At 43.1% G+C, this 27,981-nt stretch overlaps 2 protein-coding genes across 4 annotated transcripts; both read right to left on the reverse strand.

The window, feature by feature from the left end:
* Nucleotides 1–5,487: 5,487 nt before the first annotated feature.
* LOC140121027 (putative deoxyribonuclease tatdn3-A) lies at nucleotides 5,488–16,763 on the reverse strand. 2 transcript variants are annotated; one of them, XM_072140154.1, is made up of 10 exons: nucleotides 16,620–16,760; nucleotides 12,697–12,729; nucleotides 11,144–11,217; nucleotides 10,585–10,666; nucleotides 10,157–10,219; nucleotides 9,712–9,821; nucleotides 9,079–9,134; nucleotides 7,682–7,794; nucleotides 7,441–7,521; nucleotides 5,490–7,218 (listed from the first exon to the last, which is right to left on the reverse strand). In XM_072140154.1, the coding sequence occupies exons 1-10, from the start codon at nucleotides 16,674–16,676 to the stop codon at nucleotides 7,075–7,077; spliced, it is 813 nt and encodes a 270-aa protein (XP_071996255.1). In that variant the 5' UTR covers nucleotides 16,677–16,760; the 3' UTR covers nucleotides 5,490–7,074. The 2 variants fall into 2 exon arrangements, with proteins under 2 accessions (XP_071996256.1, XP_071996255.1); XM_072140155.1 differs by lacking the exon at nucleotides 12,697–12,729 and having other exon boundaries at nucleotides 5,488–7,218; nucleotides 16,620–16,763.
* A 2,761-nt stretch (nucleotides 16,764–19,524) lies between these two features.
* On the reverse strand, nucleotides 19,525–27,870 carry LOC140121029 (putative deoxyribonuclease tatdn3-B). 2 transcript variants are annotated; one of them, XM_072140158.1, is made up of 10 exons: nucleotides 27,766–27,870; nucleotides 27,281–27,313; nucleotides 26,378–26,451; nucleotides 26,190–26,274; nucleotides 25,754–25,816; nucleotides 24,145–24,254; nucleotides 23,637–23,692; nucleotides 21,886–21,998; nucleotides 20,755–20,832; nucleotides 19,525–19,685 (listed from the first exon to the last, which is right to left on the reverse strand). In XM_072140158.1, the coding sequence occupies exons 1-10, from the start codon at nucleotides 27,856–27,858 to the stop codon at nucleotides 19,542–19,544; spliced, it is 849 nt and encodes a 282-aa protein (XP_071996259.1). In that variant the 5' UTR covers nucleotides 27,859–27,870; the 3' UTR covers nucleotides 19,525–19,541. The 2 variants fall into 2 exon arrangements, with proteins under 2 accessions (XP_071996259.1, XP_071996258.1); XM_072140157.1 differs by having other exon boundaries at nucleotides 20,755–20,835.
* Nucleotides 27,871–27,981: the final 111 nt, after the last annotated feature.

Genomic DNA, 27,981 nt, shown 5'->3' on the forward strand with positions numbered 1-27,981 from the left:
ACCTAGCATTCCCACACATTATAATACATATCCTAGTGGCCCCCCACATAATATACAGGCAGTCCACAACATAACTAAATTAAAGACGTCCCCTAGTTACAGATGGACTGCTCTGCCTACTGTGACCTCTGGTGAAGCTCTCTGGATGCTGGAAATTTACTCTACTTAAGTCCCAGGCTGCAATGATCAGCTGTGAGCTGTCTGCAATGAAATAATCACAATTTCTTGTACACTGCCCTGATATAGTGATTGACAGTGAGACTCTTCATTACTCCATGCACACATATTGGGGTCCGGATTGACACAGTGATTGAAAGGGACAGTCCTTATTACCCCACCAACATACATCGATTGACAGTAAGAGTCCTGATTACTCCGCCCATATATGGTGATTGACAGAGAGTCCTGATAACCTCGCCCACACACAGTGATTTTAAAAAGGAGAAACATGATTACTCCGCCCACACATAGTGAGTGACAGTCCTAATTACCCCGCCCACACACGGTGATTGACAGGGAGTCCTGATTACCCCACCTACACACAGTGATCGACAGTGAGAGTCTTGATTACTCCGCCCACACACAGTGACTGACAGGGAGAGTCCTGATTACTCCGCCCTCACAGTGATTTTAAAAAGGAGAAACATGATTACTCCGCCCACACATAGTGAGCGACAGGGAGAGTCCCGATTACTCCGCCCACACACAGTGATTGACAGGGATAGTCCTGATTACCTCCCCACACACACAAAGTGATTGACAGTGAGAGTCCTTATTACTCCGCCCACATACAGTGACTGACAGAGAGAGTCTTGATTACTCCGCCGACACACAGTGATTCACAGGGAGAGTCCTAATTACCCTTCACACATGGTGATTGACAGTGAGAGCCCTTATTACCCCATCCATACTTTGTGATTGACAGGGAGAGTCCTGATTACCCCACCCACGCACAGTGATTGACAGCTCTCTGTCCATCAGTTTGTGTATGTAAGCCAAGGTAGACTCATCATAAAACACATCTGTCACTTCTTCCTCCACTTCTGCTATCAGGAGTCTGTCCACAATGCATTAGAATATATTAATGAGATGGACTCGGTGTGATACTGACACTGCAAAACACAGCACTTCGGAGAAAGTTATCTCATTCCCGGTAACTCTATCTTCCAGTCCCTTTTAGACACTAATTTAACATCCACTGACTCCGCTAATTCTTTATCATGTAACGTTTTATCTATTTTTTTTTTTTACTCTTTGCATTGTTACATTTTATTTATTTTGTACAGATGGGACATAAGTAACAACTCTGGCAAGTAGCTACGTTTCTAAAAAAGTAAATTAATAAAATTTTATTAGAAATGTTTAATATAATGTGATCTAATTACTCCTCTTTCTTCCTTCCAAAGTGTCCAGACATCCCAAAAATGGTAGGAATCCTGTTCTGGGTTTCCATGGAGAGGCTTATGTTTCACCACCATGGTAACAGGACTCATTGTCCACTGCCCTGGGTAACATGAGACAGATTATCTGCAGATCATCTCAGTGATGAGCAGCGCTGCTGACCAAATGTCCGACCAAGCCGAAAGATTGCAGGAAATCTATGAGAAAAGAGAGAGCGGGTGTCTGGTGGAGAGACATCCCAACCAGTACTGGTGCAGGCGGGAGAGGAGACACTTCCATCAACACCTGCAAAGCGTCATCAATGAGAGGCCGGCACCATCCATGGAGTCTAGAAGCTCATGGACCGTTATGACACCAGTGCATAGAGAAAGGAGGCATTTTTCCAATGCAGGTAAGTGGGCAATGAAGTTGGAGTGTAAAGGAACATATAGAGCTGATGGACCGTACCAGACTAGGGGCTGGAAAAAAAGGTGACCATTAAATCAATGACAGTACAAGTTATCATGTTAAACTTCAGGGACTGAGTGCTCCATACACAATCGCTGGGACGGATTAGGAATATTATAGCCCCTACAAGTCTGGAATCACTTCCTACATATGATACAATCAAACTTTTTAGGGAATGCAGAATGTGTCCCTTCTGCCTGCTTTCAATCTAGAGTTTCAGGACCTATGGAGGACCTTCAAAGGTTCCGTAATGGCTCTTGGGTAACTGTGTATTGAAAGCAGAAACAGATGTACAAGGATTACTCGGCATCAAATTTGGCGGGCGGTTTGGGTGGCCATGCCTGCCCCCCTCTCCCCGGGCTACCACCCAAATCCTCACTATTCTAATCTACTGCTGTATAAGGCCGACTCCTTATAAGTCAGTTTTCACCATATATGGAGATGGTATATGTCAGGGGCGTAACCTGAGGGGGTGCAATGGTTGCAATCGCACCCGGGCCCAAGAGATTTAGGCTTATGATGTCACTTTCCCACATGAGAAGACTATTACTATAAACCATACATTATAATCAGGGACCTGGCACTGACTTTGCACTGGGGCCCACCAGCTTCTAGTTACGCCACTGGTATATGTCTAAAATATGAACGATTCAGGGGTGTATCTAATGAACAGTGAAAAAGTTCCGCCTTGGGCCCTATATAGGATCGCCATCTGAAATCTGTCAGCAGCTACTAGTAGCCAGGTTTGTTGCAGAAACTTAAAAAATTGGGGTCACAAGGCTATTTTTGTTCCTGCTTTTCTTTTGCTTTAAATCGTATTGGTTGCTTTAAGGATTAAACAACCCCTATTGCATTAGAAGTGGAGAAGTAGAGTAGCTTTCCATTCAAACTCACTGGGGTGACACAAAGGAACGAAAGTCAAAGATATACTGTAATACATGTTAAAGTTCCCATACACTTTGATAATTGCTATAAATACAATCGGAACAATCTGTTCACAATTATCATGACAGGTATTGAGCAATCTAAACTGTTCTGGGTGACAGGAATTAGTCCCATCATCATAAAATACTAAGAACTTGCTTTTTGATCATTTTTGAGTCATCACAGACTAAACACCACAATTAGTTATTGTACAAGAACAAAAACGTGTAGGGTATGTTGGTTTCGGTCAGCAAGATGACAGATATACAGTATAGGCAGCCTCTAAGTTGACTTCTTAGAAGGATCTCTCTCGGTTCTGGCAGGGACCCGAACAAACTGTTGTAATCTGTGGTTAAAGGTAACCTTCCGCCACAATTCTACCTATAAAGGTAGAACGGGTGGTAGGTGGATGTATGGGACGTGAGGATAGCCCTTTTTAGAGCTAATCCTCATGTCCCCGCTATCTTTTTAAAATCTTTATTGCCCTAATATGTAAATTTTGTAAAGTGGCTACTGGGGTGCAGAGTAGCCGGACATGAGGCTACACGTCGTGGCTACTCCACGCCCCAGTAGCCTCTTTGCTCCTCCTATCCCGAGATCTTCGGCGCGCAGCTCCTCGTTGCTGCGCGCCCTCGTCCGAAAAGCCAGATTTCTTCGCATGCGCAGTAGCTCTGGCTTTGGAGCAGGGGCCTACGAGGAGCTGTGCGCCGAAGATCTTGGGGTAGGGGGAGCAAAGAGGCTACTGGGGCGTGGAGTAGCCGCGACGTGTAGTCTCATGTCCGGCTACTCTGCGCCCCAGTAGCCACTTTACAAAATTTACATATTAGGGCAATAAAGATTTTAAAAAGATAGTGGGGGCATGAGGATTAGCTCTAAAACGTGCTATCCTCACGTCCATACATGCACCTACAACCCTTTCTACCTTTATAGGTAGAATCGTGGTGGTAGGTTCCCTTTAAACATAATCATTCAATATCCCTATAGTGCCTCCACAGGGGGAATTAAGTATTACATAAAACCTGGAGAGGTCCTTCAGAGAGAGAGTAACTTTATGGACAGGGTGATTATCAATATCAGATTGTTGGGAGTACAAAATCCTGTACCCCCTCCAGTGTGAAAAGGATGACCTGTTCGAAGGATAGATCATCAATAGAGGAAACAAAATATCCATCTGCACTCACATTTCATAGTAGTTATTGCTTTTTTTTGAGGGTCAACGCATTTTACTCAAGACAACAGTAAGGGAACCCCCTTTAAAAGTAATGTACATGGCATTAGTAACGTGGATGTTTTCATCTCCTTGTCACAGAATGCACCATGGTGACGGTCTCCTCCTAAATATTAACAAACCATTGTCATACACACGTGGGGGAATGTTGTATTTACAGATCATCTCGTATGTATAATGTGAATGTACTCTTATACAGAAGGCTGTACCTTCCTATATACAGTACAGTATGTCCTTTATATATGATGCACGGTGATTGATCTGTATATATTTGTCTTTCAGGTGCTGGACATCTGGTGTAAGCAGTATAAGCTTCTTATTGTGAAACATATGACATGGCCACTGCCACCAGCAACCTGCAGAACGTTTAGGAATATTTATGGTTATTACAATGTGAACTGCTACCTCCCACTCTTCAGATACTATCTAATAAATAGTGTATGAAGCCTTCCCTTGTGTTTCTTCATATGTGCTACTGTATGTTCTCTGTGTATTTCTTGTTCGGTTGGGATGGAGAAAAGCAGACATAGATGTACAATAGATAAGTATATACAGTGCCTTGTAAAAGCATTCAGCACCCTAAGGGGAACGACGTACGAGGTGGACAACAGAAAAGTAAAGTGACTTAAAGGGCACCTACCACCACGATTCTACCTATACAGGTAGATCGGGTGGTAGGCGAATGTAAGGGACGTGAGGATAGCTCTTTTTAGAGCTAATCCTCACGCCCTCGCTAACTTTTAATAAACTTTATTCCCTTAATATGTAAATTTAGTTATGCGGCTACTGGGGCGTGGAGTAGCCGGGCACGAGGCTAAACGGCGCGGCTACTCCACGTCCCAGTAGCCACGTTACTCCTCCTACCGTGTTGTGTGCGGCTCCTACCCTGTCGTCCGACAAGCCGGCTACTGCGCATGCGCAGTAGCTCCGGCCCCGGAGCTGTTGCCGCTCTGCCGCGGGCCTGCATGTCGGATGAGGGCACGCAGCTACGAGGAGCTGTGCGCCGCACACCACAGGGTAGGAGGAGTAACGTGGCTACTGGGGCGTGGAGTAGCTGCGCCGTGTAGCCTCGTGCCCGGCTACTCCACGCCCCAGTAGCCGCATAACTAAATTTACATTTAAATTGAGTGAATACATGTGTTTACATTGCGCTTATGCACTGTTAACACAATGTAAAAGCTATGTCAACAGAATGTTTACAAAGTGTAAATGCAATTGGATTACGTTTACAATGTGTTAACAAACACAACTTGTATGCCTAGATTAAAGGTTCTGCGCTGTGTCGAGTGGTGTCAGTGGTAAGTGGTCCCATTTTTGTTCAACCAGGGATGGAAATTTCCATCCGTCGTTGAAGGGCTTCAGGTCCTCTATGGAGCTCCCCAGCCCATTCATTTGAGAATCAATGGGAGTCAGGAAGGATTTCCCCTTTAAAGAACACCCCAGCAGGAGGCGGTGGAAAGTTTGCAAGTTGTATTAGGCAAAAATAGCATTTCCATAAAAGATTTCAGCCACGGCCGTGCTCACTACACATTTATTTCCATCTGTTTAGCTTGGTAAGATTTCAGGAGGCTCGTTCTCGCTATTTGTCCTGTTCCCGCTGTTAATGGCGCGGTCAGGGAGAACATTCAGAGTCACATACAGAATGAAGCACTCCAGATATTCTCTGCGGGTGAAGGTTATCACAACAAGATGGGAACAATGACATGTTTGTTTTACAGCAAATGGAGGCAGACGTTGCAGTCACAATCAGCTACACAACCGTATTCTGATATTTGGGAAATAAAAATACCTATGAGCCCCCTATTAAACTTTAGAACATTTAGGAGTCTCCCAATGTCCTGCCAGAGTCGCCAAATCTCTGGGACCCAACGCAGTGCTCCCGCATCCACTGGCTTAGATACTTTATATGTGATGGCAAATTTTTGGGATGTGATAGTTATCTACAGTATCAGCATCACAACATGGGACATGTCACATCGCAAAGGGGGTGTAATTTAGGAAAAAAAAGACAGTTTAAAGGGGTTTTCCCACCTAACAAGTTGGACAATCTTCGTCAACTCCATATAGATGAATGGAGCAGAACAGACATGCAGGGAACGACAAGAGGTCCAATGAGGTACCTCGGACCACATCGGAACCCCCCGTTCTCGTGATCTGTGGGGGTCTCGGTGATGTGCAAACTAGGCGCAACCCTAAAAGCTGCAGTATGATAGGTTTCTATAGTCAACAAAACATGGTCATGTTTCATAAGTATCCATTGTCCTCAGCTTTGATGATGATCTCATCTGACTTCGTTATGGGGAAATGTATGACACCCATACATATCTGTATAAGGAAAACCAATCTTTATGGGCAATAATAAGCAATCACAGCATAGCTCACGTTTCAAATTCTGCTTTTGACTAATGAAAGCTGTGCTGTGATTGGATGATATAGACAACAGATTTGATGGATCTCCAATTTAGGGGCTGAGAAAACTGCAGCCATATAAAAACGGAGTCAACTTCAAAGTTAACTTTATAGACAAACAGACTACTCCATTTTATTCATTCATACTCTATTCATAGAATTTTTCAGTTTTCTCCAAGACTTTGGAATTAATACATTTTCCTTAGGAAAAGTCAAGAATATCAGAAGGAGTTGGGTCTGACTACCTGCACCCCTTCCAACCAAACCACATCCCCCTCATTGTTTATCAGAAACAGCGCCATATTCTGGCTAGTGTCTATACCTGGTATTACAGCTAATTTCAGCTGAATTCTATTGAAGTAAATACAGCGACACTATAATACCAGACACGGCCACTACCAAATGATTGGCGCTGTGTCTGGTAGAGACAATGAAGAGGACACATCACTCTCCTGAGCTTTGGCCACTGCAGTCCGGGGTAATGCTGTAATTTTAAGTGTCAAAGGGGCGGACCCTTCCTTCACGACTTTCTTAACGGACGCTCTGCTCTGTAAGGGTCTCCTGATTGGACAGTAAAGTTGTCACACAGGCACGGAGGGGTGGGGAGGGGGAGTGGAGTTTGCAGGAGGTGGTCAAAATTGCTGATAGTCTCCCTTTAATATTGGTTATTCATTCAGCTTGTGGCGCATCTTTGGAAAGAGCCGGAAGGCATTGTGTGCAGTCACCTCACAGACTTTGGCCGGTGATAGGCCCTTCACACGAGCGATGTATTCACAGGAGATAAAGATATTGGATGGTATATTCCTTTCCTGAAATATAGAAAGAAATGTTAATATACAATGTCCACTATGTGTACTAGATAACTGTATCCTGTGGATAAATGTCTTATAGTGGGGGTTAGACCCCCATGTTTGGCAGAATGTTTGGCTGCCATTCACTTCTTTGGGACTCCTTACCCAATGCCAGAGTCTAAATCTATGCATTGAGGCCAATATCAGCAGTCGGACCCCCTGTGATCGGACATATCATACCTCCCTGTTAGGGCCGAGAGCTGGTGAGTCCGTCTCTAAGCAGATATTCTCCAACGGGATCTGTCTGATCAATTTCTCTCTCTTTAGTTGGCAGAAGACAAAAATCGGTAATCAGCAGGATATTGTTGAATAGATTGTATGAAGTTATAATAACTAATCAAAAATCTGGAAACATTTACACAAATTACAATATAGATTCCGCCTTCTACGAGGCTATTAAGACTGTAATAATTCAAGTTACCTGATCGTTATTAGCGACAGCGGGAGGGAAGGAGAAGAAGTATCCGGCGTGCACTCCTTCCAGAGCGGCGGAGGGGCGGCCAGCAAAATTGTGCATTAAGACTTTATCAGCACCTGAAATACACACCACACACCTTAGGGTGATGCCACACATGGCGTTTTGAACCCGTTTTGGGACGTTTTTAAGCAGTCCGTTAAAAAACGCATCCCTTTTTGACCAGTTTTAATTAAGATAATTGGTCAAACCTGTCAAAAACGGATGCGCTTCAAAAAATGTATGCGTTTTTTAACTGACTGCTTAAAACGGCCCAAAACCGCGTTCAAAACGCCGAGTGTGCCATCACCCTTAAAAGGGTAGTTACAACACTGCAAGTTATCCCCTGTTAACAGGGTGAGGTATAACAAGTTTATCAATGAGGGTCCAACAGCTTAGACCCCCCACTAACCACATGGGTTCACTTATGGGAGGCGCACAATACTGCGGTATCTACAGCATTCTCATTCACAGTCTATGAGATAGGTGAGTGCTTGGCAATTTCCAACCCAACCATACTATTGAATAGGGAAGCAGGATTCTTGTCCGACTCCACCCATCAATGAGAACGGGACCCCCATTCTCTGGATCGCTTGGGGTGCTGTTCTTCTGATCAGTGGGGTCACAGCATATCCAACTCTTTTTAATCTGCTTGTAATCCTGTGGTTCAGAAGGCTTACAAACTGTATATAGTAGAGTCCAGCTGAAATCTGAAGGTTCTTCCTACATATAACTAATGTGTATGGGCGTCTTTAGAATGAGAAGGTTGGACCCCGCAAAGAGATTGGTCTTGCCAAAGACACATATATACTATGCACAGCATAAAAGGGGTTGTGCCAACTAAGGAAGTGATCACCAATCCACAGGACAGGGAATAACCTCCTAAATATTGAATGTCCTGCAGCTGGAACTCCACTGAGCGTTTGGAGATTGCCAAGCGCAGCGCTTGGTTAACTCCAGCCAATATCATAGAACTGAATGGAGAAGCAGGGTGCATGCTTGGCCTGAACGGGATATCTGTTCTCCTAATGGAGGTCTCGTTTTCATTATCAGTGGGGGTCCCAACTGTTGGGACTTCAACCATTAGGAAGTTATTCCCTATCTGGTGCGTTAGGGATAGCTTCCTAAATAAAGACAATATGTGTCCGACTACAGAGACCTCCAACAATAGGGGAAAAAGGGGACCAAAATACCTGAGCCAATGCACATGTGTGACCAGCTTTCAATTAATTTCTATAGGTCTGTGCAAGAACAACTCACTCACAGAGAGGATTCAGGGGGCTTTCAATCAGACCCCCAGCAATCTGCAAGTTATCCCTTTGAGTTGGATATGTCAATTAGTTTTTTGGTTACAATTTTCCTACCTTGTTCCTTAAGGAAAGCTATAGTTTGTCTTCCAGCTGATCGAGAATGGACATTTCTGTAATAATAGAAATTTTTTAAACTTTTACAACTTTATCTTATGTCATAGATCCCTTCCAGGTGATCAGTAGAAGGGGGTCCTACTAGTCCTACGACGACCCCTAGTTACAAACGGACCTCTGGAAGTTGGTAATTTACTGTACTTTATCCTTCGGCTACAATAATCAGCTATAACAGATATCACAGGTGTCTGTAATGAAGCTTTATTCTGGTTCTTATGACAATTCAACATTTTTAAAATCCAATAGTCATAAAGACCAAATAAATTTGTCTGGAGTTACAATTATAAAATATACAGTTCCATACAAATTCAACTTAAGAACAAACCTACAGAACCTATCTTGTACGTAACCTGGGGACGGCCTGTATAAGAATATAGAATATGTTCATCTCTAGGATCTGCATCTGATGATGCAAGGGACTGCAAAAGTCCTAACCTCTTTGATTTCACTGCTATGGGATATGCAATAAATGATGGGAATATCCTTTTAAAAGGTCAAAGATACTCTACGTAGACCCAGGAAGATGGATTTATCTCAGATGTGGTATCTGCATTGGTTCTGCTGCATACTCACACTGGTAAGTCCATTTGTTTGGCGACGTCCAGCTGTGCCTGGAAGACCTTTAGCTGCTCTTCTCTCTCCTTGGCTGTAGGGGTGAGCCAGGGGGTGAAATCTAATCCAATCTATAAGTTTAAAATAATATTTAACATTATATTTTTAAGTTCTTTTCACTTTGAAAAAAATGACATAATGGATCTGCAAGCAGCCAACACTAGGGGGTGCTAAACTGTATATGAATGTATACACCTTGTATTCCTCTCAATACACACTCCTATTGGTGCCTGATCATATGTCTAGTGGGATATCCGTGAAAAATCCACATTGCTGATAATGGGAACATATGCCTTTAAAGGAGTGATTAACTCAGATCAGCTGAGATACAGATACAGTCAAATGTTTTTTGAGCAAAAACTGAAAAAAACACAAAATGAGATCTTTAACATAATTGAACCCTTACTTCTCCTATTCCGACAAGATGGTCTTTAATCTTTCCAAACTGTTGAAGTGCGGCTTCCAGGTCCTGCAATAGCAAGAAGTAATATGTAATAAGTAATAGAATATAAAGCTGCATCACTCTGCGCCAAAAACACGCAATATAATTGTACTGTAAGGACGACTGCACATGACCTGTTCAGCCTGTGGAAACTAAACCGTATGTCAGTCTGATCCCAGGGACTGAACACATTGTACAGGACGGGAGTCCTTGCATCATACAGAAATATGATGCAAGGACTCCCAATCTGCTGAACTGCACTGCCGATAACAGTTCTTACAGCTTCTTTATAGGACATGGTGCTAACACTTCACTCTTTGCATTCTGATGGCCACTGGTCATCACTGCTCAGTATTGGACAAGTATTAGAGGTACATAAAGTGATTGTCTACCTGCAATGTGACACTGCGATAGCCGTCCGCTTTACTCTGGATAGGATGTACTCCGAAGCATGGCATGATATAATGGGGGTACCTGGAAAACACATAGAATACGTAAATATCATGACATATGTATAGGGGTACCTGAAAGGGGTGTGGAGGATGCATTAGCCTAAGAGTATTGCCACACGTGGCGTTTTTGGTCCGTTTTAGAACATGCGTTTTAAGCCTGTTTTAAAAATGCATTCATTTTTTGGACTTTTTCACCATTTACCATGCGTTTGGCTGCTTAGAACCTGTTTATCTATTAAGATAATCAGGAAAAACGGTCAAAAACTGATGAATTTTAAAAAAAGCATGCTTAAAAATAGACCAAAAACGCCACGTGTGGCATCACCCATGGGTGGGCATAAAGTCCATTATTATAAATGATAGATTAATTGGGGGCTTAACAACTATGGGTGTCACCCATATCTACGTAACACATATCCAGCTTACTACACACTACGTGTACGCAGCAATAGATATGCCACAACCTTATCCCTTTAATTCCGACTAAAAAAATGCAAACCTCTCTGAAAGATGTAGAAGACTTTCCAGCTCCCCCGCGTGTTCTGTCACCGACACAAGAGCCTGGACCCCTCCCTGCAAAATACATGAATACTTTTCTTCAGTAACACAAGAAGGCAGAGATCGGAGTTCTTAAAGGGGATTTCAGGGTATTTCACTTCTGTATGAAGAATAGTTATAACATTTTATCCCTTTGAAGGGGTTTTCCCACAAAGCAAGTTAGGCCCTATCTACAGGCCAGGGCCTAAATTGCTAATCGGTGGGGGTCTCAGTGAAAGGACCCCCAAGGATCATGAGAACGAGGGTCTGTTGTTCCCCCGTTGCACCACCGATATGCCCCGAGCAGCCGGTCGTGTATGGCTGGGCTGCCCTATGGAGCTGACGGAGATTGCAGATCGCGACCAGCATATCAGTGGTGCTACCAGAGGTGCAATAGGGGTACATCAGACCCTCATTCTAGTGATATGTGGGGGTCCCATCACTGAGCTCCCCACTGATCAGCAAGTTAGGCTCTATCCACAGGATCCACTAACTTGCTTTGATGGAAAACCCCTTTAAGAGCGTTCTGCAAAGTTTGACTGCTTTCTTCAGAGACAAATCTATATACCTGACCATGGGTAGTGTGTGGTATTGCAGCTTATATCAGAGAGTTGCAATACCCAAACAAACCATGGGCAGGTGCAGAGCTGTTTTTGGAAAAGTTTTCTGACCCCCATTGATTAGCGTGTTATCCCCTATGCAGCAGCCACAGGATAAGAGATAACAAGTTGATTGTCTAGCGACCCCCACTGATTGTATTAACAGGATACTTTATAAAATGGGGGTCCTGTTCTCACTAATGGGTGGAGTGGCAGGATGAGCATCCACCGTCCTACCTCTCCACTCAATGCAAGCAGCGTCTATACGAATGCCACCCATTAGTGAGAATTAGACACTAGGTTATCCAAATCGATGGAGGTCCTGCTAGTCGGACCCTCGCTGATCAGCTTGTCTTCACGATCTTATGGATAGGAGATAACTTTCTTACTCGGTACAACCCCTTTAACACCATGAATTGGAGATCTGTGGGGGTCTGTCCCCCAGGCCCTCACTATCTGATAACCGCACAGTGTACAGGCGGCTCCATACACTCTGTAGGGATCTTGCTGCACTAATACAGGCAGTCCCCGCGTTATGTACACGATAGGTTCCTTGGGTTTGTTCTTAAGTTGAATTTGTATGTAAGTCGGAACTGTATATTTTATAATTGTAGATCCAGCCTAATTTTTTTGGTCTCTGTGACAATTGGATGTTATAAATGTTGGGTTGTCATAAGAACCAGGATTAACACTAAAGCTTCATTACAGACACCTGTGATAACTGTTACAGCTGATTATTGTAGCCTAGGGCTAAAGTACAGTAATTACCAATATCCAGAGGTCCGTTTGTAACTAGGGATCACTGTAAATGGGGTGTTCTTAAGTAGGGGGACCGCCTGTACAGGGACTGATCTCTTAAGTCTTGGAAAAATCCTTTAAATAATTTGTAGGGGGAAAAAAAGCAACTTCCACCTACTTTTCTTGACCTTTCCAGAATATCCGCTATGTCCTGTGAATACAAATATTTGTGTTACTTTTGCTGACATTACAAGAAGCCACACAGCAAGAACGGAGTCATGTTTTATTCTTTCCTGTAAATTTGTTTATTTGATCAATTTCTGTCTTCAAAGAAATCTATGTCACTGGTCCATACACATGTACAGGGATCAATGAGAAGGAAGCGCACAGGTACCTCGCAGCGGGTGCTACAGACAATGGGTGATAATTACAGAGATTTGTTCTGTTCATTTCCTGACGGAACAGGAGGCTTTTCCTTGGAAAAAAAACTGTGAACGAAAAATGTTGTGCACCAGTCTGAGCCAATTCAGCAAAATGTGTCATTGCTTGTTAAAGAATCTGGGATGTGGGAGGGAGATGAAGGAAAAATTCCAAGGATGCCTTATGGGTCATGCATTAAAGGAAATCTACCATGAAAATTGATCCTGATAAACCAGGGACACTTACTTATAGCTCCAGGCACCGTGACTTTGGTAATCTTCTTATATTTGTTATCAACGGCTTCCTTCCTTTTAAAATCAACTTTTATCACAGTGTCAGGGGGCCCCGTCATCTGACCTGACACAATAAAGAATGGAGAGTGTGCACCATTATATCTATATTGTACTGCACATGTCCAGCATAATATGTATATAACATATACAGTGATGTATATATGCAGTATCTGTGATGTGTATATGGTGGCTGTATACACTGTATGTGAGTATGTAGCATCTGGCACTGTATGTGTGTGTATATGCTGTGTGTGCACATGAGTGTATTTATATGTGATTGTAACAATGTGTGAGTATACTAATATGTATATTTTTTAAGTGGGAAGGGGCACCCCATGCAGTAGCCGGTCCTATTCAAGGAAGCTTTCCCTGTGTTGCTGCTATATATCCAGCTTCATCTACTATATACTGCGAGGACAGTTAATCAGTGGCTATGGGTGTAGAGGGGGAAATAATTGCAATTCCGCACGGTTCACAAGGAGGTACAGGTTCAGCTCAGCAATTAGCGCTAATTGTGAAGTGACTGAAAAGGGGCACAAATAGTGGTCACTTCTACATTCAGTGCAGCTGCAAAAAGACACATTTACTGATTAAAGGATATCTACCATCAAAATCATTATGATAAACCAGGGGCACTTCTTCAAAGATCAAGGCACCGTGACTGGTTAATGTTTCCAGAGACCCTCAGTGCTGTAGTTTCACAGGTTGTTACAATGTCTCCCTCTCACCTCTCAGTACTGTGTAACAGCCTGTGAAGCTACAACAAAGAGGTTTCCTGAGAACACAGTGGCCTCCATAATCCTTAAATGGAAGAAGTTTGGGACCACTACAACTTTGGCCGTCCAACCAAACTAAGCAACCATGGTAGAAGAGCCTTGGTGAGAGAGGTAAATAAGAACCCCAGGATCACTGTGACTGAGCTCCAGAGATGCAGTAGGGAGATGGGAGTCTCCAATCACTGCAGCCTCCACGACCTCATGACCGGCCCAGCCAGAGCCCGGACCTAAACCCAATGGAGCATCTCTGGGGAGACTGGAAAATGTCTTCCACCAACGTTCACCATCCAACCTGACAGAAGGGAAAGAAACTTCAAGGAGGAGGCAGAGGATCCCCAAATCCAGGGGTGAGGAACTTGTACCATCTTCCCAAGAAGACTCCTGGCTGTACCAGCTCCAAAACTGCTTCTACTCCACAGTGAGCAAAGGGGCGAATGAATACTTATCACCGGGGGCTGAATACTTATCACCGGGGGTTGAATACTTATCACCGGGGGCTGAATACTTATCACTGGGGGCTGAATACTTATCACCGGGGGCTGAATCCTTATCACCGGGGGCTGAATCCTTATCACCGGGGGCTGAATCCTTATCACCGGGGGCTGAATCCTTATCACCGGGGGCTGAATCCTTATCACCGGGGGCTGAATCCTTATCACCGGGGGCTGAATACTTATCACCGGGGGCTGAATACTTATCACCGGGGGCTGAATACTTATCACCGGGGGCTGAATACTTATCACTGGGGGCTGAATACTTATCAGCGGGGGCTGAATACTTATCACCAGGGGCTGAATACTTATCACCGGGGGCTGAATACTTATCACCGGGGGCTGAATACTTATCACCAGGGGCTGAATACTTATCACCAGGGGCTAAATACTTATCACCAGGGGCTAAATACTTATCACCAGGAGCAGAATACTTATCACCGGGGGCTGAATACTTGTCACCGGGGGCTGAATCCTCATCACCGGGGGCTGAATCCTCATCACCGGGGGCTGAATACTTATCACCGGGGGCTGAATCCTTATCACCGGGGGCTGAATCCATATCACCGGGGGCTGAATCCTTATCACCGGGGGCTGAATCCTTATCACCGGGGGCTGAATACTTATCACCGGGGGCTGAATCCTTATCACCGGGGGCTGAATACTTATTACAAGGAGCTGAATACTTATGACCGGGGGCCGAATACTTATCACCGGGGGCTGAATACTTATCACCGGGGGCTGAATACTTATCACCGGGGGCTGAATACTTATCACCGGGGGCTGAATACTTATCACCGGGGGCTGAATACTTATCACCGGGGGCTGAATACTTATCACCGGGGGCTGAATACTTATCACCGGGGGCTGAATACTTATCACCGGGGGCTGAATACTTATCACTTGGGGCTGAATACTTATCACTTGGGGCTGAATACTTATCACTTGGGGCTGAATACTTATCACTTGGGGCTGAATACTTATCACCGGGGGCTGAATACTCATCACGAGGGCCGAATACTCATCACCTGTGGCCAAATAGTTAACACCAGGGGGCAAATCAGCAGGGGAGATTTCAGTTTTTCTTGTTTAATAAATTAGTAAAAATCTCTACATTTAATTTTTTTTTCTGTTAAGATCGAGTGCAAAAAAAAAAGAATTTTTTATCGTGGTTGATCGTGGTTTATCGTGGTTGATTTTGTACATTTCCTGTAAAGGAATCCTGAGTGAGGCTAGCATTGTGCAGAGCGCTCCATAAGTACTATTGATGTACATTACTTGTTTCTGAGCCACCCGTCATTTTACAGATAATTTAGTTTGTTTTCTTATGCAAATTAGCTTCTTGTTTCTTCAGCTTCTTTCTACAAGGGATGTCACTATTAAAATGGGTGCTGCTGGTCAGTGCTGTGAAAGAACAGGTGCACAGCGGGCCTGTCTCCACTGCACAGCTAATTTGCATAAAGATTAGAAAAACTTAATTTTTCTAAAATGATACGGGAAAAAAATTATGTAAGTCTGGAAAGGTTATAAAGTGCTCTACACAATGCTTCCTTTACTTGTGCTTAAAGGGGTTGTCCACTTTCAGTAAATAATTGATATGGTTTGTGTAAGAAAATGTTATACAATTTTCCAATATATTTTCAGTATCAATTCCTTGCTGTTGTCTAGATCTCTGCTTGCTGTCATTCTGTAGAAAGCTTCTGTGTTTACTTCCAGTGGAAAGAAAGTAGGAACTTCTTGCTAAATAAATGACTATGAATCATAGTGCCTACATAAACAGTGACTGTTGTAACTACAGGCTGTATAGGAACTGACCCCCATGCAAGTAGCTAGGACAGCAGCTGTCTATGGAAGCACTCATATCAAAGCGCACCTCCTATACTGACATACAGCAAGCAGTGGTACTATCAGCTCATTATAACACCACAAGACATTGTGAAGAACTGACACTAAACACTAGAGATCAAACACAAGACGTCTCCAGCCGTGGTCTCCAAGAAAATGGCCGCCGCCATAGGTTTACAGAGGAAAAACCGTCACTCCGTGGTCGCCGTTAGTTTTATCTATAGAGCGGTGTGTGCAGTGTGCGAGGAAAACACATAACTACTGCGCAGTGATTACCTGAGAGAACTCCTCGGCTGTCATATGGCAGTGACAGTCCACATAACCCCCGGCCATTCCTGCTCCAAAATAAGACAAACCTTTCCCTCAGTCACCAAAGCTTAGTGGGCGGGGCTTAAGGCTTCACCGCGAAAGTCTATGTAGCTGAGTGCAGATAAATCGATTGAGCATGTCTGCCATGTCCTGGTTAATAAAGTATTTTCCCTCATATTTGGAGAATTTGTAATAATGCTAAAATGTGTGTAAACCATACAAAAAATAAATAGTCTAAATCGCCCTTAATAATAATCACAACACAGATTTTATTTTTGTGAAATATAAATAATACAAACTAGATTTGTAATTGGTTGCTATGGGACACAAAACGTTGCTTCAAGGAATTCGCACGATCTTAATACAACACATCCCCCAGATAATGAATACATTGAAAATTGTAGCAGGTTCTGCCCCCGTGATATCAAAAATGAAGTCTCTTGTCCACTTCTGATTGTATTTGGTTATTTCCAGTAGTAACCTGGATATAAGGAGAGCAGCAGTGCGCGCAGTGTCTATGATGGGTGAGGGGTCCACAGGATTGGGTATAACAAGCTGTGAGAGATACAGGCAGTCCCTGGGTTACGTACAAGATAGGGTCCATAGGTTTGTTCTTAAGTTGAATTTGTATGTAAGTCGAAACTGAATATTTTATTCAGTTGTAGCTGCAGACAAACATTTTTTTGTCCCAGGGACAATTGGAGTTTCAAAATTTTTTGCTGTAATGGAACCAAGGATTATTAATAAAGCTTCATTACAGACACTTTACAGCTGATTATTGCAGCCTGGGACTATAGTAACATCCAGAGAGGTCACCAGAGGTCATAGTGGGCAGGGTGTCCTTAAGTCGGGGCCGCCAGTATTTCTCAACAGAGACGCCATTTTGGTCCAACGGGAGGCCATCTTGTCTTATCCAGGGGTCATGCTGATCACTGTCCAGCCATGTCAAACATTATTTTGTGTGAACAGTTTAGAAATTACTGTGTCCTCGCTGTTGTTTACTTTATCTTTTCTGCAGCTTCTCTGCTTGAAGGCCATGTTGTGACTTATACAAAGCTAACACAAGGACAATTAGTAGAAACATTCTGTTTATATGAGAACGAGGTGCATAGTTCATCAACATTTTGGGAGAATGTCTTAGGCCCCTTTCACACTTGCGTTTTTCACGCGCGTTTTCTGCGCGTGCTTTTGATGCGCAGAACTTGCATTGCACTCTGACCCATTGTAATCAATGGGTCTTTTCAGACTTGCATTTTTTTTCACGCACACACCCGCGTTTTTTTTAACGCGCGCTTAAATCTCGACATGCTCTACTTTTGCAAGTCACGCGCGTGAAAAACGCACCATACAAGTCTATGGAGACGCATCAAAAACGCATCGCACTCTGAGACACTTGCAAGTGCAATGCATTTTTCATGCATCAATTGCCATAGAAAAGATAGAGCTCAGTCCTGAGTCCATTGAAAACGCATTGAAATTGCATTGAAATTGCATCAAAAACGCGCGTGAAAAACTGAGACACTGAACAAACTCTGACTGAAAACTGATTGCACTCTGATGCAAAATGTGCATTTTTCACTGACCAAAAACTGATCGCACCCTGATCAAACTCTGACGTGAAATGCAACGCGAGTGTGGAAGGGGCCTTAGGGTGATGGCACACGTGGCGTTTTGAACACATTTTTTGGCCGTTTTTAAGCAGTCCGTTAAAAGACACATCCATTTTTGACAGGTTTGACCAATTATCTTAAACTGGTCAAAAACGCATGCGTTTTTTGACGGACTGCTTAAAAATGGTCCAAAATCGTGTTCAAAACGCCACGCGTGCCATCACCCTCAGGGCGCATTCACATGTTCCGCTAGCGCCACGTTCATAACGGGCAGATTGCATATGCGTTTCCCGGGAAACGCATGCGATTGATAACCCGATGGCATGCGTTTCTTTAGAAAAGCATATGCCATCACCCCGAGCCTTGCCCCCTGTGCGCTAGCGTCGCGTTATGAACGCGATGCTAGTGGAACGTGTGAACGCGCCCTCAGGATACGTTCACACTGCTGTATGCCCACCCGGTGCTGGAGAAAAGGAGGAGGTGATCCCTCCATATACATCCCCACAGGCGAGCGTGTGAATGAGGCCTTAAAGGGGATGTTCTGGTATATTCAGCTGGCCTATAGCATTGCGGTATTTTATCACCTTTTCACGCCCTTATGCAGATGATTTTCTGCGTTTTATATATACGGCTACGCGCTAATTAACACTGTGAGTCTGCATTTTCTAAGAGACTGGTGAGTTTTAGCGTCTGCTCTCATCCCGGGACCGGTAGCCATTTTTGATTATAAAAGCTCATTCGAAAGTCAGGGTTTGTTGTGAGCACATCTCCCTTCCCCTCGCCCCAAGACAATAAGGAGGAACCATACTTTCTAGCCATAGGATTAGCACACAGCAAATAGAATCTGAATCCGCTCCCACACACGGGTGTAGTTTGCACGTATCAGTATGTGCGTCACCTGCCCCAACCCCATAACAAATCTATTCCTGACGTGCTTGCGGCTTGGGCACGCTCTTCTTCAGTTATCGACACGTCAGCGCCCCTCACACTCTGATGAGAAGCAGGTCCATAGGTTTGTTGCTTGTGGCCCAAAGATGAACATCATCCAGCACATCCCACAAGTCAGAATACAGCACTTATCCCATATCATTGCTATGTCCTGTGTAGTTTCACCCTCCCCGTCTCCCTGTAGCACTCCACATGTCCCCTATACCTTATCCATTCATCCTACCCACTCCCCATCTTTCCTTCAACTCCTTACAATTGAAATTGTAGATGTCTCTCCGTTATTACCCCTCACATAAGATTAAAAAATGACAAAATTACTAAAATAGCTTCTTTATTTATGTACAATTTGCAACATTTTTGGGAACAGTCTTAAGGCGTTCTTAGAAGTTACATGGATAACTTCTTCCATGGAGATTCCTTTGACCTTGGCAATGTACTCTGCAGCGTATCTTATGTTCTTAGGTTCATTTCTGATCTAAAAGATAGAAAAATAAATCAAGAGAGAATTCAGTGAACAGAGATAATGCTTGTTAATTCATCTATAGCCATATGAAATTCATATTCATGTCATAGTATAGAAAGAGTGGCTCCTTAGATATTCATAACGAATTGTAAGGGTGATGCCAAACGTGGCAATTTGAACCAGTTTTTGGTCCGTTTTAAAGCAGTCCGTTTCTTGAAAACACATCCGCTTTTAGACCAGTTTTAATTAAGTTAATTGGTCAAACCTGTCAAAAACGGATGCGTATTTTAACGCATGCATTTTTGGACGGACTGCTTAAAAACAGACCAAAACCGGGTTCAAAACGCCATGTGTGGCATCACCCTAAGAGAAATAAGGGTTAGAGGTTCAGAGGAAGATAATGTATTGCTATCCATGTAATTCAGCCTTATTCAAATGAAAACTGCAATACCACAAATAGACAATGGACAAGAGTGGCGCAGTTTCCGGATACAAAGCTCTTCCTTCCTAATTCTCAACAATCCCTTTAAGCTCTCTAGTCCATGACAATCCCTTTAGGCTCTCTAGTCCATGACATCACTGCGGTTACAGGACTCTTTGTATAAGTGATGACAAGCTTCAATCCGGTCTGATTTAAAATATTTTGCATATCAAAATAACCGCATGGAAATATATATTGTCTGGCGTTACTACATCAGGGAAAGGCAGGGAGACACACAAATAAGCCAAGTCCATACGCTGTGTGCACTCTGCAATAACACTTTAAGTGGTTATCCATTATTAGAATAATATAGCTACTTTTTATAAAGCACAGTGCCACCCCTGTTCACAGGTTATGTGTGGTACTGCAGCACAATACCATCTTTCTCTAAAAGCAATTAGTGACATCACAGAATACCAGATTTAAGCAATTAATGATGTCATAGTGTGCCAGACTTTATAGTATACCAGGGAGTAAGATCACATATTAGTAAAAAGATATTAATGACATCATAAAATATTCTCTGTTCTGGAAGAAGTCATTGAATGAAGTCACATCACTGATAACTAATTGACACAATATCAGGCGACTCTTCAATACCTGCTTTTCTGGTCCTAGAGCAGGGGAGTCAGTTTCCAAACATATGTTCTCTAGAGGCAACTGCTTCACCAGTCTCTGCTTCTTAAAGAAAATAAATATTAATTACATAAAATTCTGATTGTTGCACATTTACAGAATGACTGCACCAGCTGAAAAGCGAGTGCAGCTCTGGAGTATAATAAAGGATGTTATACAGGATCAGTATAGGATAAGTAATGTCATGTTTGTACACAGTGACTGCACCAGCAGCAGAATAGTGAGTGAAGCTCTGGGGTATAATACAGGATGTAACTCAGGGTCAGTAAAGGATAAGTAATGTCATGTATGTACACAGTGACTGCACCAGTAGCAGAATAGTGAGTGCAGCTCTATAGTATAATATAGGATGTAACTCAGGATCAGTACAGGATAAGTAATGTCATGTATGTACACAGTGACTGCACCAGCAGCAGAATAGTGAGTGCAGCTCTGGAGTATAATACGGGATGTAACACAGGATAAGTAATGTCATGTATGTACACAGTGACTGCACCAGCAGCAGAATAGTGAGTGCAGCTCTGGAGTATAATACAGGATGTAACTCAGGATCAGTAATGTCATGTATGCACACAGTGACTGCACCAGCAGCAGAATAGTGAGTGCAGCTCTGGAGTATAATACAGGATGTAACTCAGGATCAGTACAGGATAAGTAATGTCATGTATGTACACAGTGACTGCACCAGCAGCAGAATAGCGAGTGCAGCTCTGGAGTATAATACAGGATGTAACTCAGGATCAGTACAGGATAAGTAATGTCATGTATGTACACAGTGACTGCACCAGCAGCAGAATAGTGAGTGCAGCTCTGGAGTATAATACAGGATGTAACTCAGGATCAGTACAGGATAAGTAATGATATATATGTACACAGTAACTGCACCCCCAGCAGCAAAATAGTGAGTGCAGCTCTGGGGTATAATACAGGATGTATCTTAAGAGAAGTATAAAATAAGAAATGCCATGTACCTCCACAATAACTCTGCATTGTATGTTCATTTTATATAAAGGATACATTAATTATATATATTTTAAAACGACAGGATACATCTCTTCTCTAGAAGTTCACAGTTCTTCTATATTTCTACTATACCTGCTCGCTCCTGATAATAGAAGGGGGAATAGAAAAGAAGAATCCAGCTTTGACACCTTCCATAGCCACTGATGGCTTCCCATCAAATGCATGGAGTAGGACATGCTCAGCGCCTAAAAGATCAAAATGTGTCAGTAATCAGTAATCCAAAGAGCTGACTAAAGTCTCTGCAGCATAACCTTCAACCTGCAATGGAACTGAATTGCAAATTTTAGTACACAACAGTTAGTGCACAATTGTTATAGTAGCTATGTTTCAAATACAGGCGGTCTTAAGAACACCTGACTTACATACGACCCCTAGTTACAAATGGACCTCTGGATGTTGGTAATTTACTGTACTTTAGCCTTAGGCTACAATAATCAGCTATAACAGATATCACAGGTGTCTGTAATGAAGCTTTAGTGTTAATATTGATTCTTATGACAACCCAACATTTTTAAAATCCAATTGTCACAGGACAGATTTGGCTGGGGGTTACAATGATAAAGTATACGGTTCCGACTTACATACAAATTAAACTTAAGAACAAACCTACAGACCCTATCTTGTATGTATCCCGGGGACTGCCTGTATGTCATTCAGCACAGAGGGAGGGAGAAAGCAGTAGATTAAACCAATGAAGACTGAAGGGGTGTGTCTGAGACTACCCCAAAGACATTGAAACACAGCTGGAGGGACAGAAAACTCCTTGTACTCAAAGTAAATCTACCACCAGGATGAAGGATTGTAAACCAAGCACACTTACATGCCGCCCTATCCCCATTTCAGGCAGGATGCGCTCTTATTTTAGCATCTCATGCCCTGTTTTTACACAAATAGACTTTAAACATTATGCAAATAAGCCTGAGGGGCTCCAGGCTCCTAAGCTGTTAATTGAGCCCAGAGCCCCTCAGGCTCATTTGCTTCCCCCCCCCCCCCCCATACCTTCTTTTTTCTTTTTTTTCTTGTTAAAGGACTAAATAAGGTTCTATAAAGTTAAGGACATGTATACTATATGATATCCCTAAAATTGTCGTCATCATCAGATATGTCAAGTACGATACGAGAAGACAAGAAGATATAAAGTAATCATAAGATCTACAAAATCTTGTTATCTGATTTATATGACACTGTACAACACTGGAATACATGTTATGTTGTTTTTTGATAAAACTAATAAAAATAATTTGAAAAAAAAAAAAAAAAAAAAAAAGGGCACAGGAAGTTTAAAGGGGTTTTCCTACTAACAAAAGTAAGGTCCTTACGGGATAGGACCCAATTTGCTGATCAGTGGGGGTTCAGTGCGGAGACCCCTACAGATCACAAAAACGAGGGGTTTAATGGAGTCCCACGTACCTCCATCAGACCCCTTGTCGCTCCGTCAAACTAATGGAGCAGACGGCCACACATGACCGTTCTGCTCCATTAATCTCTATGGAGCTGACAGAAATTGTTGAGCACTGCGCTCACCCAACTCTGTCAGCTCCATAGAGATTAATGGAGCAGAACGGTCATGCACGGCCGTCTGCTCCATTAGTCCGACGGACCCCTCATTTTCGTGATCTGTGGGGGTCTCAGTACAGAGACCCCACAGATCAGCAAGTTGGGCTGGATAAGGCCTAACTTTTGTTTGTGGGAAAACCCCTTTAAAGAAAAGCAGATCCTGCATGAGGAGGCACACACCATTATGTCAGTTTGCTTGGTTTACAATCCTTCATCCGGGTGGTAGATTTCCTTTAAGAGGAGTCCAGAAATGAAGCGTATGTTACCTTGTTCCTTTAAGAGGTTTATAGTTGGTCTTCCAGCTGAACGTGAGTGAACATTTCTGTGATGAAGAAGGAAAGAAAAGACATTTAATATAAGCTTACGTCACGTTTAGCTCATGGCACTGTGGATAAACGAATGGCTGAAAGCATAGATGTGACCTGCCAACATCTGATGTGCACCCAATGTCAAATTGTTGGCACTCAGCTTTCTATGGAGAGGGGAGGGGTGAGGAGAGCCTTCTTCCACCTCCCCTATTCTGCACCCGGCCGCTGCTCGCCTGCAGTCCGATGCGTGTAGCTTGACAGTGCACTACTGTGACAAAATGGAACATAGAACCACCAAAACCTGACACCCCTACTATCAGGGACTGTGGTGTGGATAGTCTTTGGAAACTGCATCTGATCTTACCATACAATTTCTGTCCCGACTGGAAAGAGATAATCATGATGGGTTTTATGAGGATCGTTTAAACTTCCTATTTAAGCAAAAACTGAATGAAGCAGGACTCACAGCGGCAGCCCCAGCTGCTTGGCCAGTTGTATCTGCCTGATGAACACCTGACGCTGCTCTTCTTTCTGTTCGTCTGTGCTCGCTATCCGTGGCGTAAAATCCAAACCAACCTAACGAGAAAACGGTGCGGAGCGTTAAGTATCACCTGGAAGTAAAGACCTGTCCTAAACCTGGGCAGCCTCTCAACTAGAGGGGCAGGGGTAGATCTCTGATAGGATACTGTGTTTTGTTCTTTAAATTATATTTTCATTTCCATGCAAAATCCCCAAGACACCTACATTTTAGAAAGAAACAAAACACTTAGGCTACATTCACACGACCGTATGGAGGACGTATATACGGCCGATATACGTCCTCCATAGACGGCAATGGGCGCACGGCGCCCTACGGGAGCGGTACGGTGCAGCACACGTGCGGCACCGTACCGCTCCGTACCCGGAAAAAAGATAGGACCTGTCCTATCTTTACCCATAATACGGCGCCGTGCCTCATGTATCCCTATGGAGAGGGGCGGGGGTGAGCTACGCTCACCTCCTCCTCTCCCCGTGCACTGCTGTTGCCCGCTACAGTACGGTACGGGCGGGCAACAGCAGTGTGAATGTAGCCTTAGTAGTATATACTTGAGTTGAATCCCTTTTTCCTGATGTTGATCCACCAGCCTTTGTCTTACTTACCCCCCCCCCCCCCCTGTAGTGGCTTAGTTTTTTAACTTGCATTCTAAATTGTATGCGGTAAGCTCCCTCTAGTGGTGACTGCAGGCAGCTAATATTTTAATGGGAAATCTACCATCAGAAATGTACTTACTGAAGTAGATCCCGTGGTAGATTCCTCATGGCTGCATCATCACTAAACTGTTATATAAATATCCCCTAGTATGCAACCTGCTCTACAAAACCTAATTTCAATCTATTAATATGAAAATTACGTGCAGAGGCCAGTGACATAACTTGAAGCCGATTAGCCTCAGTGCAAAGTCTGTGCCAGACCCGTGACTAGAATGTATGGTTTATAAAGCTAGTCTTTTTATATGGGATAGTGACACCTTATGGGTCCCTCAGGCCTCATGGGCCCGGTTGTGATCACACCTTCTGCACTACCTCTAGCTACACCCCTGGCAGAGGATACTCAGGGCATGCAGAAGCATCTATGAACTGCAATAGGCTAAGGGCTAAGTAAATTCTGCAGGGCCGCTCCGCCCTGTGCATCCATGCCACTTGGGAACATGCCAGCAGGGCCCGCGCAGGCTGTGTTTCAGTTTCACAAGACACCTAGGAAGGCATTTTATGGATTTTATTAACAGAATATCAATTGTCTGTGCCGACTTTCCTTATTTCCATAATAGGGGAAAAGTCTGCATGAAAAATCCACTAGTCCCGTAGGTGTATTTTGTCACAGAACTTTCTGCAGCATAGATGTCTATACAGCCTGATACTCCTCTACATCAGAGAACTCACATGCAGGTCCCAAGATATCTGAAGCTACTTTTTGATTTGATTTTTGTAGATAGATGATAAAAAATGAGAATTATAGAAAGCAGCAATCAGACTGCACAGAACCAGAGACCAGCATCTGCATGTATGTGTATATATTATAATATATATAATAATACCTCGCCAATAGCCACCAGGTTATCTTTGTACTGTTCTATCAATGGTAGGGCATCTTCTAAGTCCTGGGGGAAAAAAAATAGGTTATTTTAGGTATAATTATTTTTTTAAGAGGTCACAAATTCTATCCAGCCGCTTCTTAGTTCTGGGAGTTTCTGGACAATCATTGCTCATCTGTTAAGAGTCCTAATTAAATAATGGAGAAAATAGATTTCATGATGCTGCTGGGTAAAAACCAACATCAAACCAGGAGGCAATGCAGTCGCCAGCACACAACAGAATACTGTGGTATTCATCTTATTGCTGGGGGTCCGACCAACAAGACCCCAACTGATCATGAGAAAAGGGACGCTGTGTCTCCTGTATGACCAGATGACACATAAGTTCTCCACTCCATTTAAAATCAAGATAACCAGGACGTCTCCGAATCCTCCTTACCTTCAGTGTGGCGCTGCGTTGTTGTTCTGCCGGTGATGCTTGTACTGGGTGCACTCCAAGACATGGAAAAACCAGCTCCGGATACCTAATACATATACATAATGTCACATAGACAACAGGACACTACAGACAACCATGTCCTAGCCCCCAATTTACTTGCATTAGGTCAGGGAACATTATTCACTCACCGTTTAGCTAGATGAATCACTTTATCAAACTCTTCCGAGTGTTCTGCGACAGCTACAAGGGCCTGGACACCGACCTGCAATGGATGGCGAAATGGTACATAAGGGTATTATGGGGCAAAATCATAAACTTAAAGGAATACTCCAGTCAAAGCTAATTTGTTGAATAATACATTGTGCAGTGCCTGAAGGCAAGAGCAGGACTCATTTTCATTGTATTCCTTGGGTCATGCTCCTCCCCCTGCCTAAGGTATAATAAAATGAATCAACTTTGACTGGAGTGTTCCTTTAAGCAAAAGATTAAAAAAAAAAAAAAATCAACAAAAAAATCCTCTAAAGGGGCTGCTTTCTTTCAAGAACAGTGCCACACTTGAACATGAATGAGGGGTCACAGGTCTGCACTGTTATTCCCTGCGTAGATGTGTTCTTGGCCTATTGGCTAAGCAGGGAACTGCAACCAATCCCGTTCATTTCTGGATAACACCTTCAAGCAAGTTGTTAAAGGGGTTGACCACGTTGCCAAAGATAGCCAAGTACTGTACTATGCCATCTTCCACTTTCCCATACACGATGGATAAACAAGCGGTGCACATGCTCCTCAGAAGAACAGGAACCTCATCTTCACGAAGGTTGAGAAACCACATGTGATCTATTCTGTTTATAGGGAATTATGTTGCAATTTGGATTAACCCCTTTAAGAACATCTTTCAGTTACGCCTTAGGTAACATCATCATTGTCCTATAAATATTGGCCTATAAATATGCAGCCTTTTGCAAAAAATAAGAACTGTTAGCCATATACCAAACTTTCTGAGGACCAGCTAAAGATAAATTTGATAGAACAAGAGAAATGAAAGATTTTTTTTTTTTTAAATACTTTGCAGTAAGAATGTGAACAATACTCACCGCTTTGGCTTCATCCAAGACATGTTCAATGTCCTGCACAGATCACAATACAAATATTAACAATCAAAGAAAATAAAAGTTTGTTACTGAAACTTTATTTAAAAAGTTACAAGGCACCAATCACAGAGTATTGACTGTGGGGACCTCTATTACAGTAAGGTTTGATGTCCAGACCCCCCAATGATATAACATATGTCACAAGATTTAGGCAACGCAATTCTTATTTTATATACAAGCGTCATGTGACCATCATGGCGTTCATTCACTAATATTAGGGCATCGCTAACATGCACTTGTACCAATATATCCCAATTTTGCTGGAATCATAGTCGCACCAATTGCACATCTTATTAACAGAAAATCATTTAATAACATACTAAGGTTAGATTTGCTGTGGGACTACAAGTCCCAGCATTCTTCATAGTCAGTAACTGCTGCACCTATATATGACATATTTGCAAAGAGCAATCACAAAAACTTCTTACATGGCAGAACTCTGCGGCAGACAGATGACAGTGACAATCCACAAACCCTTTGCTCCAGTCCATGAATGCTACGGCCCCAATGCGCATGCGCATCAATCCGCCATCTTTGTACACCTCTTAACTAGAATGAAGACATAAAAATTAGAAATAAAAAATTTATATTATTTGCAGTATAGATAAATATTTTATCTATAGTAAACACTATTCACATTATAT

Source organism: Engystomops pustulosus, chromosome 3, assembly GCF_040894005.1.
Source record: "Engystomops pustulosus chromosome 3, aEngPut4.maternal, whole genome shotgun sequence".
Classification (NCBI taxonomy): domain Eukaryota; kingdom Metazoa; phylum Chordata; class Amphibia; order Anura; family Leptodactylidae; genus Engystomops; species Engystomops pustulosus.

What these genes read in the sequence shown, in the direction of transcription:
- LOC140121029 (XM_072140157.1), bottom strand. Translation starts at nt 27,858, where the DNA reads ATGCGCATGCGCATTGGGGCCGTAGCATTCATGGACTGGAGCAAAGGG. An exon ending in CTGCCGCAGAGTTCTGCCAT is followed by an intron (nt 27,314 to 27,765) that starts GTAAGAAGTTTT and finishes TGATCTGTGCAG; the next exon opens with GACATTGAACATGTCTTGGA. An exon ending in AAGCAGCTGGGGCTGCCGCT is followed by an intron (nt 23,693 to 24,144) that starts GTGAGTCCTGCT and finishes TCTTCATCACAG; the next exon opens with AAATGTTCACTCACGTTCAG.
- LOC140121027 (XM_072140154.1), bottom strand. Translation starts at nt 16,676, where the DNA reads ATGGCCGGGGGTTATGTGGACTGTCACTGCCATATGACAGCCGAGGAG. An exon ending in TTCTGGAAAGGTCAAGAAAA is followed by an intron (nt 11,218 to 12,696) that starts GTAGGTGGAAGT and finishes TGTATTTTGCAG; the next exon opens with GGAGGGGTCCAGGCTCTTGT. An exon ending in ATCGCAGTGTCACATTGCAG is followed by an intron (nt 10,220 to 10,584) that starts GTAGACAATCAC and finishes TTGCTATTGCAG; the next exon opens with GACCTGGAAGCCGCACTTCA.